This window comes from Anoplopoma fimbria, chromosome 1 (genome assembly GCF_027596085.1).
Source record: "Anoplopoma fimbria isolate UVic2021 breed Golden Eagle Sablefish chromosome 1, Afim_UVic_2022, whole genome shotgun sequence".
NCBI lineage: Eukaryota > Metazoa > Chordata > Actinopteri > Perciformes > Anoplopomatidae > Anoplopoma > Anoplopoma fimbria.
In genome coordinates, this window is record NC_072449.1 from 2,062,242 (window position 1) to 2,079,311 (window position 17,070).

General features: G+C 41.1%; 1 protein-coding gene across 1 annotated transcript in view; it reads left to right on the forward strand.

Moving 5' to 3' along the window:
* The window catches only part of ubash3bb (ubiquitin associated and SH3 domain containing Bb), a 36,229-nt gene extending 29,231 nt beyond the window's left edge, over positions 1-6,998 (forward strand). The window contains 13 exon segments of the mRNA XM_054600866.1: positions 281-467; positions 1,425-1,623; positions 2,973-3,142; positions 3,226-3,434; positions 3,529-3,673; positions 3,941-4,067; positions 4,155-4,274; positions 5,129-5,221; positions 5,311-5,455; positions 5,810-5,916; positions 6,000-6,109; positions 6,800-6,839; positions 6,842-6,998. Coding sequence (XP_054456841.1) covers positions 281-467; positions 1,425-1,623; positions 2,973-3,142; positions 3,226-3,434; positions 3,529-3,673; positions 3,941-4,067; positions 4,155-4,274; positions 5,129-5,221; positions 5,311-5,455; positions 5,810-5,916; positions 6,000-6,109; positions 6,800-6,839; positions 6,842-6,936 — 1,747 coding nt within the window. The 3' untranslated portion in view covers positions 6,937-6,998.
* Positions 6,999-17,070: the final 10,072 nt, after the last annotated feature.

Genomic DNA, 17,070 nt, shown 5'->3' on the forward strand with positions numbered 1-17,070 from the left:
ATTGTTGTTTACAGAATTATCTGTTTTTTTCTGCTTTCTTGTTCTAATTTTTTGTAAGAAAATATTTAAACTCACATGTAATTACATGTGATCAAAATTTCCTTCTAGAATCTTCTAATTTTCTTCATTATTTTTTCTAAGGAAACAGACCCTGTGATAATGTGTACTTATCTCTCTCTCTATATATACATTTAAATATCTATATATCTGCACATACCCGTACACACAGACATCTGAACATAGAGAAGCAAAACTCACTAAAGGGCCTCGTTGGTTCCAGGCTCTTCTCCCACGTAGACGACCCGTTCCTGGACGACCCTCTGCCCAGAGAGTTCGTGCTGTACCTGAGGCCCAGCGGACCTCTACAGAACCAGCTGTCTCACTTCTGGCAGCAGAGCCGGGTCACCTGTGGGAAGAACAAGGCCCACAACATCTTCCCCCACATCACCCTCTGCCAGTTCTTCATGGTGAGGAGCAGCTCCCCTTTTTATATGGATGGGGCCAACAAACAGCGACCTTTGACCCCGGAGGTCACTGCTTCATTCCCCATGTTGAATGAGAAGTCGTTGATTTATTTGTCACTTCTGTACTTATTTTAACCCAAATAACATCTTATCTTAACTAGTTTAGTCTCTGAAACCAAACTAAGTATTCCCTTCTTCCCCCTCCTCTTCCTCCTCTTCCTCCTCTTCCTCCTCCTCCTCCTCCTCCTCCCCCTCCTCTTCCTCCTCTTCCTCCCTCTTCCTCCTCCCCCCTCCTCCCTCCTCTTCCTCCTCCTCTTCCTTCCTCCTCTTCCTCCTCATCCTCCTCCTCTTCCTCCTCATCCTTCTTCCTGCTCCTCCTCCTCCTCTTCCAACTCCTCCTCCTCCTTCCTCCTCCTCCTCCCTCCTCTCCTCCTCCTCCCTCCTCTTCCTCTCCTCCCCCCCTCCTCTTCCTCCTCCTCCTCCTCTTCCTCTTCTCCTCTTCCTCCTCCTCCTCTTCCTCCTCCTCTTCCTCCTTCCTACTCCTCCTTCCTCTTCTTCCTCCTCCTTCTTCCTCCTCCTCCTCTTCCTCCACCTCCTCTTCCTCCACCTCCTCCTCTTCCTCCTCCTCCTTCTTCCTCCTCCTCTTCCTCCTTCCTACTCCTCCTTCCTCTTCTTCCTCCTCCTTCTTCCTCCTCCTCCTCCTCCTCTTCCTCCTCCTTCTCTTCCTCCTCCTCCTCCTTCCTCCTCCTCCTCCACCTCCACCTCTTCCTCCTTCCTCCTCCTCCTCTTCCTCCTCCTTCCTCTTCTTCCTCCTCCTTCTCCTCCTTACTACTCCTCCTTCCTCTTCTTCCTCCTCCTTCTTTCTCCTCCTTCTTCCTCCTCCTCCTCTTCCTCCTTCCTACTCCTCCTTCCTCCTTCCTCCTCCTCCTCCTCCTCCTCCTCCTCCTCCTCCTCCCCCAGTGTGCAGACCACAAAGTGGAGGCCCTGACGGAGGCGCTCCACTCCTCCGTTGATCAGTGGCGTGGTCGGTTCCCCTCCCCTCTCCCTCTGGAGCTCTACACCTCCTCTAACTTCATCGGCCTCTTCGTGGAGGAGCAGGTGGCCGACGTCCTCAAGCTGTTTGCGGCCGACTTCGCCTCGGAGGCGGCCAGGAAGGCAGGTAGGAACCAGGAGCACACAACGTTTACCCACAATGCACCTGGGTGCTGCATGTTGTCCTTTCTCATCTTCATCACCGTGACAGAATACGGTTTGTTTGTTATTAAAGCTTTCAATCTATCAATGAGACGGTTTAATTAACATTGTTAAACACAGGAGGAAGTGAACCTGACGGACTGTACTTCAGGAAGCTAAACCTCAGATTAGAGCCTCGGCGTTAGCGCTAATGCTACGTCACACTTTGAGATTAGAGCGTCTGATGTGGAAATATTAAACATATCTGATGCTTTGTGCTGTTTCACACCACTGAAACTAATTACTTTTGTACGAATAACAAACAACATTTGATCGCTACTAGCACTCTCATCAATACTGCTTATAAGTTTGGTTCCTCATCAATACTCTTATCGGTTCTTTTTGATTATTCTGTAAGAAAAAAAGACAATTTATCAGTGGCGATGTCATCTTTAAAATCCGTTCTCAGCTGATCAATAATCTCAGTGATTATCTCTTATTGATGACCCTGTTCTTCTGATCAGACTAACGTTACCTGCAGTGGACGAGGATGGACGGCTGATCTCCAATCAGTAGAACACTGATCATTACTGCAGACTGATGTTCTGCTTGTTGTCCAGATGTTGAGATAAACTGCTGCTGTTTCCTCCTTAACTTGTGAGGGCTTCATTGAGTTCTCAGAGTCTACTGGAGGAACGTGTAGAACCTCTTTGTGTGTGTGTGTGTGTGTGTGTGTGGTGTGTGTGTGTGTGTGTGTGTGTGTGTGTGTGTGCTATTTTCTTTTGGGATAAAATAAGCATATTTATCAAAGAAATTTGGTTGTAAATATGTCAAATATACGAATCCAGATGATCAATATCTCCCACAATTTTGTTTTTTATTTTTACATATTTTTTGCTATTTTTCGATTTTTCACATATTTTACATTTTTCAAAAATACAACTAATAATTTTCATTTTAATTTCCAGAATTTTCACAATTTTTATAACATATACTTTTAATATTTTTAAGACTTTTTTTGGGCTATTTTTCATATTTTTTTCCCCCATATTTATTTAATGTTATTTATCAAATCAAATTACATAATTCTTCTCTGTAATGTTACGAGGCCTTGAGGTGGAAACTGACGGGACAGATTTTCCAGAATATCGACCTCCGTAACTTCTAAAGTACCGATAGCAGAACCGTTAACTCATCAGTACTCCGGGTTTCACTAAAAGAGAACCGGTTCTCCTTTAGAACAGAGTTCCATTTCATCCCTACTTTCTCGTCTTTGTTGGTGTGACTCACCGTTCTACGTTAAATCATAAGCCCCGCCTCTCCTCTCGTCTCCAGAGGTCCACGTGGAGCCTCACAAGAAGCAGCTCCACGTCACTCTGGCCTACAACTTCCCCACCTATCACCTCCCGTCGCTGGAGAAACTGGCCAAGGGCATCGAGGTCAAGCTGGGCTGTGATTGGCTGGCGGTCCTCTTCTCCCGGGACATTCGCTTTGCAAACCACGAGGTGAACAATAATCATTCTAACGATGCACAGATTGAATCAGTTGAGCGTCAGAGTGGAGGTTCTTAATATCCGTGTCTCTGCAGACCCTGAGGGTGATGTACCCCTACACGCCTCAGAACGACGACGAGCTGGAGCTGGTTCCCGGAGACTTCGTCTTCATGTCCCCGGTGGATCAGAGCAGCAGCAGTGAGGGCTGGGTCTACGGGTCCTCGCTGGCCACGGGGCTGTCCGGTCTGCTGCCGGAGAACTACGTCAGCCTCGCAGACGAGTCCGAGACCTGGGTCTTCCACGGGTGAGCGCAATCAGAAACATTTTATTCCAAACACGCTTTTTATATTCGCCAAAAGAGAAGAATTATATAGTTCTGTTCTGCTCGTCCACCACAGCTCCCATTCCTTCTTCAGCTGTGGGCCCAGTGACAAGACCAGTAAGGACAGAGGGATGTTTGACGGGCTGCTGGACGGCCGACGCACCGACAACACCAGTCCTGGAGACACACCCACCCTCAGTCTCATCTGTCATCCCATGCAGGTTGTTGTTATGAAATTCACATAATATTCTATCCTTGTAAAATATGTTGTTTAAACTTTCATGTTGTGTTGATTCTGGCGCCCCCTGTGGACGAACGTGGTATTGTCTCTGAGCACCAGAGTCCCTTTAGAAAACCTCTCATTTTACGATTCCAGCCTTGAGACCTTTATTTAAACCTCTCTCTCTCTCTCTCTCTCTCCTCATTTCCACTCTCATCTTTCAAAATAAAAGCCCAAAAATGAACAAATGATGTGTTTTTATTCCCAGCAGGTCCTGCGGATCAGCGGCGGTCACTCTCGGCAGCCCAAGCGGACTCTTTTCGTCTGTCGTCACGGTGAGAGGATGGACGTGGTCTTTGGTAAACACTGGCTCTCCCTCTGCTCCGACAGCAAAGGTACATAAAAACCACACTCCTCCCTCTGGCTGCACGTTAAAGAAACATCGTCGTCATTTAAAGATGTGTGGTTCTGTCGTTCTGCAGGTCGATACGTTCGCTCCAACCTGAACATGCCTCCCAGTCTGCCGCTGTGGGGGGGGCAGAGGGACTACGACATGGACGCTCCCATCACTGTGTTCGGATCCACTCAGGCTCGACTAGTGGGTACGTCTACGATACATGGACCCTAATGATCCACCACACCTGGAGTCACAGGACTAAAGTCTGTGTGTGTGTGTTAATATGTGCAAAAGTAATGTGTGTTATGTTCTTTAAGAAATGTTTAAAATACAATTTGTCATGTTGCAAAAATGTGCTTTGCTGTGTGTTTTTGCCCTGAAAGCTCCTCTAGTCTGTCCTGCTGTTGGATCATTTTGGATTCAGAATCAGAATCAGCTTTATTGGCCATGTAGGCTCAGGATACAAAGAATCTGACTCCGGTTTCTAGTCCACAGAAACAGACAAATAAACAAAAAACAAGTAGATCAGAGAAGAACAAAGGATAACCATCTCATATATATACTTTTGCATTTTTATGTTTCTGTGTACAAAAGAGTTAAATGTTTATCCTTCTTTCTTCTTGGATCTCCTTGTTTCTTTTTGTTTATTTGTCTGTTTTATGTACCAGTGAGCGTCAGAAACCGGAGTCAAATTCCTTGTATGTATACGCGTACATGGCCAATGAAGCTGATTCTGATTCTGATAAACCTTTAACATTATGTACACATGAAATATTAAATGCAAAAGTATAAATATTAACATAAAGAAACAACAACGACAATGAAATGTAAATTTAAGTGTCGATGTGGAGCAGCAATTTTTCAGACTGCAGATTGTAGAATGTATTTTAGTTAAAGCCAGCAGAAGGTCAGTTTTCAATGATCTATTCGTGCGTATGGATCCTCATCGTGGTACCTCTGTCTGCAGAGGAGCACGTTTGAGTTGGACATAGTCTTCATGAGTCAGAACCCTTCAGATCCTGCAGGCAGTGGAAGCTTTTTAAACATGTGTTCTTCCAGGTGAGGCCCTGTTAGAGAGCAACACCACCATCGACTTCGTGTACTGCTCTCCTGCTCTACGATGTGTTCAGACGGCTCAGAACATCCTGAAAGGTAACAGACGGTCTCCTCCGTTATATCCTTCTTATTTTTATTACTCTTTTTACGATGAGCTCTAATGGTTTGGTGTTTGTGTAAACCAGGTCTGCAGCAGGACGGAAAGCTGAAGGTGCGGGTGGAGCCGGGGCTCTTTGAGTGGACCAAGTGGGTTTCTGGGAACTCTCTGCCGGCGTGGATCCCCCCCGCCGACCTGTCTGCAGCCAGCTTCAGTGTGGACACAACGTACAGGTGATTCAAACAAGGAAGCACTCATAGAATCACTTTAACCTTTTACCAAACCAGTTCTATGTATCATCTTAAAGTGTTGTGAGTTTTGTAAACCATCATCTAATTTATACTTTTTAGGTTTGAAGACATTATTGTGAATATATAAACTACAGTATAATGTGTTTATACTGTACTGCATTATATATATTTATACAGTTTACATGCTCGACCTGCAGCTGTAGCTTTGTTGTTCATCCACTCTGTAGCTGACTACAGTTTTTCTTGTGTCTTTGACAAAGCTCCTCCTCCTTTCAGGCTTTAAAGTATTTAAAGGTACCCGTGTCTGTCTCATTCTCTGTGTTTTCCTGCGTTCAGACCTCTGATCCCGGTCAGTAAGCTCTCGGTGTCGGAGCCCTATGAGAGCTACATGAGCCGGAGCTACCAGGTGACCAAAGACATCCTGTCCGACTGCAGGAACACCGGTGAGGGAGGCACAGCGGAGAAGGTGGTGTTTGATATGTTATTGTTTCACACATGCTGATGCTTCCTGCTCCTCCCTCCGTAGGAAACAACGTGCTGATTGTAGCCCACGCGTCCTCCTTAGAGGCCTGCACACGCCAGCTGCAGGGCCGCGGTCCTCAGAGCGCCAAGGACTTCATCCAAGTGGTCCGAAAGGTCGGTTCACCTCTAAGAACCTCTGATTTATCCTCCACCCACTTCCTTATGCATCTGTCAACACTTCCATCTGGTTTCCTCAGTTCCTTTCCTCCCATGTCCACTGAGGCTAAGTGTGCAAAACATGAGAGTATAAACTTAAAGCTCCAGAAGAGATTCAACTCAAACAGTTCTTGTTTTCAGATGTTTCCAAATAAAAATGTGCTTTTAGTGAATCTTTAGCACCAAAGAAAACACTTAGAAACATATTTGGATTCTCAAGCATTTCATTTTATTTCTAAAGGGGAATAAAAGATCATTTTGCATTTCTGAGTTGTATTTGTCTGGATGAACAAATGTGCCAGAACATAAACGTCATACTACAAGACATGATTTATATCAGAAATCATCTGCTCTAGATTAAGTGTGTGGTGAGGAAATATATTATAAAAATATTAAATATGGATTCATAATGGCAGGCAGTGATGGGAGAAGGTAAACAGAATATACAGCTGACAGTGGAATAACACATATCTTTATTTTTGTCATGTTATGGTTCATTTATACTAGAAGTTCACAATAAGTTCATGAAGGAACTATGTCAGAATAAAAATAATTACTACATTAAAGATTTTCCCATCAAAGTAACTATCTCCTCCTCCTCCTCCTCCTCCTCCTCCTCCTCCTCCTCCTCCTCCTCCTCCTCCTCAGATCCCGTACCTGGGCTTCTGCTCCTGTGAGGAGCAGGGAGACTCGGGGTGTGGCAGCTGGTGGACCCTCCCATCCTCCCCCTCACACACGGACCAAACCACTCCTTTGACTGGAGGGAGACTCTTCTGCAAGAATGACATCAGATCTTAACCTGAGCATACTGGGCTCAGACCAGTTTCCGACCAGTAAACCCCCAAAATACTGGACCCTTTCTCCTCGCAGCCTCTTCACACAGCTGGCGGTCTGAAGGAGCTTCCTGTCTGGAGACGAGGAGCACCAGCTGCTGAACGGTGAACTGACAAAAGTCAACAAGAGTTTAGTGAACGTCCACCTAAATCTCACTGCATCGTTTTGTTCTTTGAAAGGATGAAGCAGAGACGCTGGTTTGGGCCAGTATGAGAGTGATCTGCACTGTGTGGGAGAGCTGCTACTGAAACACAGATGTCATCATATGTAGTCGTGTTTCCATTAACGCAGATTTAATTATTGCATTAGAAAAGCTGTATGGAAACAGCTAAATCCTCTAAAAAAGATTTTACGTTCGCTTGAGATGTTTGTTTTGGTTGAAAAACAAATAAATTCTGATGCGCTAACATTTAAATCAAATTATTGATCAGCTGTTGCCGCTGTCAGCATCTTCCTGAATGTATATTTATATCGTCTGTTTCTCTGCACAGCTTGAAACATGGACAATAGCAGTTAACATGAAAGAACAACTGAAACTCTGGAAGACTTTCCTCCACGTTTCTCTCGTAGACGGTTCGACGGCCAAAACCTTTTGTTTTGTTTCCAGTTCACAAACTCGACTTCTTCTTCTCCTCTGTTAACAGACAGATTACAGCCACGCACAAACCATAGACCATATCTCCAACTTCTGACCAAAGTACGCTGAATTTATTTACTCCAAACGAGTTGACGGAAATGCAACTCATTACCGTTTCTCTTTTTGCGTCATTTTTAAAAGTTTGCATAACATTTGCTTGATAATTTAACTGAAACTTGGCTCCAGAAATCAAGCTGGATCCAGTGTGGTCGTGTTTCCATTCACATTGCTTTATGCACATTTATAAGAAAAGCTGTATGGAAACAGCAAAATTCTATAAAATTTTCTCGATGGCGCAAAAAAGTTTTTACTCTCACTTGGGTTTTGTTTTTTTTGACCGAAACGCTTTTGTGGTTATTTCACACATTTGAATGAGACTGAGGATTCTTAAACAGAGTAACACAACAGTTAAATCAATCAGTGCTGCTCTCCTGCACAGATCTCTGCAGCGTTTCTTCCTCATATTCGCTCTTCATCAGTGTCTTCTTCGATGCTCCCTTCATAATGTGGCCGACGTGTTTCTCTGTTTCAGTTCAGCGGTGTCTTCTGTCATTCATGTTAATGTATTTAAACAGAACAGCACAAACCTGCAATATCGACAATCAAACAGTAGCTTCTTGATTCTGCTCCAGCACATGTTTACTTTGTTTCAATGTTCAACGGGTTCAGAGAAGATATTCTGTAAATAATCATATTTTAAAGAAAAAAAAAGAAAAAGTCTTCCAGTTGCATTTTTATTTATTTATACTTTTTTCTTCCAGATGTTTAAAATATTAACAGCATGCAAGAATGAATGCTCGGTATCTCAGGTGCATTTAAGACGTGTGTGTGTGTGTGTGTGTGTGTGTGTGTGTGTGTGTGTGTGTGTGTGTGTGTGTGTGTGTGTGTGTGTGTGTGTGTGTGTGTGTGTGTGCAGCTCTGATGGAGTGTGTTTATGTGAGTGACTGATGTCTGATCAGCTGACTGCAGCAGGAACATGAAGTTTGATGATCTGATATTTGACTAGACGTCGTAGAAGTTGCATGTTTTGAACGACATGTTGAGTCTTTTTTATTTTTTTATGTGTCCTGTCTGTGACATCAGGAGTTTTTTTAAAGCCTTTTATTTCAAACTTCAATTCTTTGAAAGCATTTAAGTGTTTTATCGTCTTCAGCAAGATTATTCCATTTTCATGTTTCTGCAAAAGAGGAGGCTAAAGTTTCTAAAATATGTCGCTCTACGTTCTCCTTCAGCGTCGGTTTTGTACGAGTCAGGGACTTGTTTCATGCTTTTCAAAATAAACTTCCGTCTTCACAGGATGTCAGGTTTAGCCGCCAAAAAAGTGCAATTTTCTAGTGCTGTCCGAACGCATAGTGAGAATTCTACACACACAGACAAACACAAAGTACTTTCTATTTATTTAAATAGGAAAACGAGAGCGTATACTGGTTCTCCTTCCGTTCCCTTTCAAAATAAAAGCCCTAGATATATATGCTGCATCACTGCTTACCAGGGGAATTAAATTCACTCATAGCGCTTCACTCAGAGGTAACTACTCAGAATAGTTTATAATCTGTATCTATGACAAAAATGCAGTATTTATTATGAATGGTCCACCAGTTGATGCTCATTTGGCTCATTTTAATTGTGCATTGATCTAATTAATGGCGCAAAGAAAATACAGAATCAAACAATTGGTATATTCAGTCACTTTATAATCCTCAACATGAAACTCCTCGTGGATATATCGAGTAGGAAAGAGGGAATTATTTCAGACGCAGACTCGGTTAGGTCTAAGAAAAGAGTCTTCTGGGTAAAAGTCCTGTGACCGAGCATCTGAGTTTAGACGAGTTGGGAGTGAGAACTGAAGCAGAATGTAAATCTGGCCGTTGTCGTATAAATATCATGATTAAATACATTTACTGGACTTCAAAAATGTGATTTGATTCTAACGATGTGTCTTAAATCTCTTTTTTGCTGTTTTTCTCTTCAAAATTAAATAATTAAATGTCGAAGCAGCATAAGTTTAATCAAACAGATATTAAAAACAGAAGAGAGACTCAGAGGAAGAAGCCATGTCGTTCCTGTTAGTCTTTATTTATTGTCTGAACATATCAACAAATGTTTTAAAGTAACTTCTATTGAAATCTGTTTTTGTTTATTCTTAATTTAAGATAAAGTGTGGGCTTCATGTACATTTATGTTATCTGAATGTATCTGTTGTTGTGTTTGTTAATAATCGAGTTATAAAGAAAACAGTTGTTCTTTTCAAACAGCTCCAATATTTTCATATTTTGAATATTTTATGGACTCTGGAGGGAAAACAGTAACATGAAAGAGTTCTTTTGGTTTTTGTTCTGAATCAAATAAAAGCATAATTTTTATCCACAGTGAAAACATCATAAAACAACAATGCAACGTTTCTATTTATCCGTTTGGTTTGAACCGACGCTGCAAATACTGTAAACAAATCCAATAAAACTCTACATCCTGGTCTTTGTTCAGTTTTGTGAGTGTTTCTAGAATGATCAATGGTTTAGTTTGTTACTTTGTTTCACAGGGACAAAAACAATTCATAACCCTTTTAGAAAATGAAAAGCAGTTCATTCTTGTCAAGAATGACAGTTGCAGTGAACATGTTGTGTTAGAACAGAAGGTCATGAGATCCAGTCAAAACAACATTTCTGAGGTTCTGTTTCCACCAAGCAACAGCAAAAAGCTGCTTCTTTGATTTAAATACACATTGAAAGAGATGAAAATGCCTTGAATGGGACCAATATAATCAGAGCATTAATCTGTTTTTGCCTTAAAGGAATGTCAACTAAAAAATGACCATTTGTCTATAAATCACTCGATCTCTTTGAAGAAAAGTTAATTGTAACATTTGGGCGCCTTAAAACGTCTGGTTCGTTTGGTTCTACTTGAGATGTCTACGGACAAAAAAAACAAGATAGCAAGGGCCAAAAACAAAGACGACAGCCAAAACCAAAGAAGACGAAGGCCAAACAACAAGATGGTGATGGTCAAAAAACATTGTAGTTCCTTTGTTGTTGTACGTTATTCATTGTGTTCACGATTCAAACATCATAAAAGTGAGAATTTGTGAAGATTATCTTGATGAACAAAACCTGTAAATATCATGAAAATTTGTTTCTTTCAGAGATTATTTTCTGTAATAATCAAAAAATGGTTTGGTAGGCTACAACAACACAACATCCCTGCAGCTCTCTGTTTGTGCAAATCTGAACTAAATTCAAGAAAAACTTTCACCTCTTGTCTACAGAATGATTTTATTCTTATTATTATTATTATTATTATTATTCATCATACCTGTGTTTTTATTAAATTCATCATAATCAAAATGATTATAAATCTGAACCCTGAGTCCTTCAGACATTTTGTTTTTTGACTAAAAATGATCCTTGAAACTTTAAAAATTAATAAAATATTCTGTATTCAAGAAAATGTTTGTCAATCATATTTATTTATTATTTAAATTCCATATACAGAAACTTTACTCTCAGCATGTGTTTACCTGAACAAACTCAAAAACTAGAGCCGTATGTACTTTTGTGTTTTTGCACTTTATTTTTTATTTTTTAACAACAAAACAGAACAAATCAGGAAATCAACAAACACATTTGGTCAAATTAAACAAAAAATATTTTCTTGGAATGTTGTCCCATTGTATCCTTGAGACAAAATAAAATTAATTAAATTAAATTAAATTAAATTGAACAAATTTGATTCCGTTAAATTTTATTTATTTTATTTATTTTATTTATTTTATTTATTTTATTTATTATTTTTTTATTGGGTAAAAGTTTACATTTACAGAGAATGCTTACTGAGCGTGAAGCATAAAGCGGATACTTACTTAAGACCAGAATACTGTGATCAATGGACATGACTACAAAAGATGAAAATAAGTTCTATATTATTTTTGGCAGTTCCACCCACTGCAGAACACGATTCATCACATTTACTTTGTATCTCAGGAGTCACATGCAGTTTATCATCATGTTTTATTTCACTTACTTCCTTTCACGATATAATTATTTATGCAGTCAACCACCTGGAGCATACGGACTCCTTGTTACACTCATTTTTAATTGGTAACCCTGTTGTGAGTTCCATTCTGTTAAAATTCAAATTTAAATGTTTAAATTTAAAAATATAAATGGATTCCAGCAGAACTGAGGGAGGCCTCTCAGAAAAGAGAAGCTTTTAGTGGGTAAGAAAAACCTGAAAGAAGAGGAAGGTCCTCCTGGTGAGTTACTGGGTTTTATATAACAACAATATTTAAATGTTTTTCTTATTGGAAGGGGGGTGGAACAGAAGTGGAAGGTAGTGATTTATAATAGTTTTATGGCGATTTTTGTAAGCATGCTCTTTTGCTTTCTTTCCGATAGTTCAATAAGAGGTTTGATACCACTCTCATGTTTGTTTGGTAAATCTAGGAAAACTTCTCCATCCATGCAAAAGTAAATTCTCCAGAAAACAGTTATTTAAAGCTTTTAAAAATGAAATGCAACAAAATCTATATGAGAAAATGACTCTACTTCTCTCTTGATTTATTCCCTCAGTAAACATTGTAAACATGAGTTTATGGTCTCAATCTCTAGTTTCAAGTCTTCTTCAATACAGCATGATGTTCATTTAGTAAATGATGCTCCATTTAGAGTCAAACAGACCATAAAGCAGGGGATGCTTTAGGGCGGGGCTACACACTGATTGACAGGTCGACACCAGAGACGTATACGGCGTCTCTACCTCACTCCTCCTCAGTCCATATATGGTCACTTCCTGTTCACTGGTTGCAAAAAAAAACAAGATGGCAACGGCCAAATCGCCGAACTCGAGGCTTCAAATTACCAATCTGCAAACCATGTTTTTGTACTGGTTAAATGAAATTTGATGAGTCAACAAGTTGGCTTTCCATCTGTATGCTAAGCTAAGCTAACCACTTGCTAGCTGTAGCTTCATATTTACCATACAGACGAGAGCGGTATTTTCATCTAGCATTTCCCAAAATATCAAACTCTTCTTTCCTCTTTGACATTTAAGAGCTAGATGTTGGGTGAAGCTGGTGGAGGAGTCTGGAGCTCCAGCTGATGAAGACTTATAAAACAAATATCACACCATGACCCAAACCGTCGACGTGAACACGGCGAGATGGCCCATAGCTCCAGATGGATACATCCCCAACTCTGTGATCCGAAGCTGGGTGAAGAAGAGAAAGCGTCTCCCCGAGACGGACGGTTGGGAAGACGTCTTTAATAGTCTTCATTGGGAGGACGAAGTTGATCAGGAGGATCTGAGCGAAAGAGTCATCTGGTTGGAGGAAGATGAAGAAAAGACGGATGATGAGGAAATCAAGGAGGAGAAGGTAAAGGTGGAGGAACACAGAATCGTCCCCTTGAAGAAGTCCAACAACGTCCAGACGAAGGTCATTCTGCAGAACCAGCTGGAAACATCTGATGACAGACGAACAAACGTGAAGCCTCAGAGGCAAGAAGTCAGCTACGGTTCAACAAAGACTGTGAGCATCCTGTGAGTAATACGCCTCTTTTTAAAACTGAAAGATAGTTTGCAACTAGTGGTGTAACGGATCGTTGTTGATCCGTGATCCGTACTGATCCCCCTCACTCACGTGAACCTCAGATTAATGACACAGTTTAACGTTAACCATCAGTGTGTGAAATAAAGTTTTACTGACGATCGTTATCCTCCAATATTCAGTAAAATATGAGATCAGGACTTTTCTAGTCTCTGATCTCTGATGATGTTACATTGTAAACAACCAATCTGTGTTTAAACCAACAGGAGAGCTAGTAACGTTAGCAGCACCACTAACGGCTAACGACGGAGGTTCAGTTCAGTTACATTATGATGCTAGTAAAGTTAGCAGCGTGATCCAATCCGAGCAGTTAGTTTTATGATCTGTTGCACCACTACAAGTTAAACAAGTCCCGACAATAACTGAATTTCATTACATTATTTTCTAGACCAACCTCCTGTCATGAAAATGAAAATAAACAACTTAAAGAAGAATTGAAGCTTCAAGAAACCATCACACCTCCAATCCAACATATCAACAAACAGAGATCACCCAGTTCGATTACCAAAGGTAGGAGTAAGTGAGATACCAACATTAAAGATGGAAATCTTCCGCACACTTGAACATTTATGTTTTTAATTTTGGAACATTTTCTGTCTCCATTGCTTCAGCTCCGCCAGAGCCTCCAGTGAAAAGTCCTGTGGTGTCTGCAGTTGCTGTCCCCTCAAAGCAAGGTTACTGTCACCAAGAATACACAGATCACTCTAATGTTCATTCGATGTTTGAAGACTTTGGGCCTCATGCAAGAACCTCTCGTAGGAACAGAATTGTATGTGATTTAAGACGACAATCACAAGAAATCCAGACCTGCCGAACAGTGTGAGTTATGAACTCTTGCTTAGCTTGAGAATAAAACCTTAAATTGAATGTGAGGAACTTCTAACTGGTTCTGAACCAGTCTCAGTTTAGTCCTGATCCTCTATAGACCTCCATCAGTAAACAGACCATCAGAGAGAAGATCGTTTGTTTCTATAAAGTTATTCTTAAAGCTCGTCATCGGAGCCACCGGGTCGGATTCTGGAGAAACCAGATGAAATCATGAAGGTTCACCAGAAACTCCTTCAGATCAGACTTCAGATGGGCCTCCAGGAGAGACCAGTCCACCGTGGACAGACCCAGATCCAGCAGAGACCACGTTGCTGGAGATCCAGGCCGTATTGCTGGACCCGCTGGAGGGAATGGAGGCACGGGCCAGACTGTCAGACCCTGTTGCAGTAAAATTTGAGATTTTCTAAAGGGACTCTGGTGCTCAGAAACACTACCACTATTGTCATCCAATCTAAGAAAAAAAAGGAGTTGATAGGATGTCTAGGAAAGAAATACAAAAATGTTCTTGCCTGGGGCCCATTGGTTCTTACCGTATTGAAACTACTACTCTTAAAATTGTTCTTTGTCTTGACATGTACCATTCCATACTCATAGAACCCAGGATAACCTCATACAAACCGCCTGTAGAGCCCCAAACCTTGACTCCTCGTCCCCTGAAGCCTCCCTCTCCAACCGCAGTTATTCTTCAACCCGAACCAGATTTTCGACCTCATCCTTCTCCAACCCCAGAAGATCCTCAACCAGATCTTGGGCCATATCCTCTGGCGCCTCCCCCTCCAACCCCAGAGGATCCTCAACCCCAACCAGACCTTGGACCTCCTGAGTTCTTGCCAACCACAGAAAAAAGACTCCTATCTTCTGCCAAATACAACGACGATGGAAACCAAACACAGGTACCCCTTGATCGAAAAGTCTTGGAGCTCTATAGGAAGTTCAAAGGTGGGCCCAAGAAGTTGTCGTACCTTGGAAAACGCTCCACCATTACTGAACGTGGGGGGCTGAATCTGTATAGCCCTCTTGAATTTAGGTCCACGCTGCCAACAACTCAAACTAAGAACCCCAAGATCATCGATCCTGAATGTCCGGCACAAATTGACCAAACTATCCTCCCCACCAACGACCAGAAAGTCGCCAAGTCTAAGTCTGATTGGAGGAAGATCCTGCACAATCCTCTCAGTTCTCCACTGGTTTCTACAGAGCTTCCTGTCAAGTCTTCCAATGCCAGACAGCTTGCATCGATCATCCCAACAGATCACCAGAGGGTGGTGCAAAACATCTGGATGGCAGACACCTTGGACCCAACATCCTTTCACTTCCACCACGTGGTCCCGTTGGACGCCCAGCAGACCTTCTTCCCTTTGAATCCCTGTGGGAGGACTCGGTACGGGAGGCTACAGTTTGACTGGATGAGGCGACACGATGAGGACGAGCGGTTCCGACCAACGAGACTGCAGTTGGCTTCGTAGTAGATCTACTTAGCAACTCACCATCGTTAGGGTTGTTTGGTCAAACGATAAAAAAATATGTTGCATTTTTTGTAGCTGTGATTTTTGTTCAAACTATGGTGATTCAATTCAATTCAATTCAGTTTATTTTGTATAGCCCAGAATCACAAATTACAAATTTGCCTCAGAGGGCTTTACAATCTGTACACATGCGACATCCTATAACCCTGGCGCTGATGGTTGGTTTGATGTTCCGCTACTTTAGTTTGGATTAAGATCGCTGCACGAATTTTGAATCCATTGGCAGGAAATTTTGTTCCAAGAGGCTGCATCCTACTGACTTTGGAGACACCCTGATGACTTTCTTTATAGTGCCATCTGCAGGTCACAACTGTCCGTTCACCATCAACTTTAGTTTCACAATTTAAAAATGCACAAACATAAAGAAGACAGATAATATTAAAGTGCAGGACGATGCAGAAACCCCATTGGGCTTAATTTGAAGCATTTTAAATATTTAATCATTATACATAAAGTATGACTACATAATATTGATGACAAAGTATTTGAACATGATGGTCTTTAAAGCACCTTTTAAAACACTTTATAGAGGAGAATTTTTCTGTACAGGTGGAAAAAAACCTCCATTGTATAAGTACCCCTAGATCTTATCGAAAAATGAACCTCTGCAAGTTAGAAATTTAGGACGAAAATGAAGATCGACAAGTTGACTAAGAATGAGCCTGTGAATTTGTTTAAAGAAAGTCTTGAATTGTTCAGGAATCATCCCTTTACCTGGCGGTATCTTATGAATAAAAACACATAAAACAGAGATCTTTCAGCCAGAAGACCGCTCCAATCAATGATTTATTTGGCACATCACTTGTAGACCGCTATTCGTTCAAGAAGAAGTCAATGATTTATTTGGCACGTCACTTGTGTACTTCATTAACGGCACTTCTGTAGTTATTTTAACCCAAAAGACGATCTTTTACTAAACCTAACCAAGTTTTTCTCCATATTTTTATAAACCTAACTAAGTATTTCATGAACATTTATCTAAACCTTACCAAGTAGGTTTGTTGTTAAACTTAACCAAGTTTTTTCCTGTAAAGACAGAAGTTTATTTTGAAAAGACTGAATTCATGTAACTGGTGGAAATGGACACATGTTGCTGGACTTTTGTAGGAAAATGCACCAAAAATTAGGAGTTACTTTTTTTGTAACAAATCATACGAACCGTTGTTATAGATGATTTGTCTCAAAAATGAATGGATAGATTGCTAATAAATTTCATTGACAATTATGCGTCCTAGATGACGGATCCTGATAACTTTGGTGATCCCCATTTTTTCTCTAGAACCTCCAACAGGTTGACATTTGAAGTTTTGACTGAAATGTCTCAACAACTATTGGATGCTTTGCAGTTTGGTTCAGACCACAGACAGATGAATTCAATAAACGTTCTTGATGCCTGTAGACTTTTCTAGTTGCTAGTGTGTAGATAAGAATTTATGTTTAAAGATGTATGAGCAACATGCGCTGATAAATGATTTATAACACATGGGACAAAAAA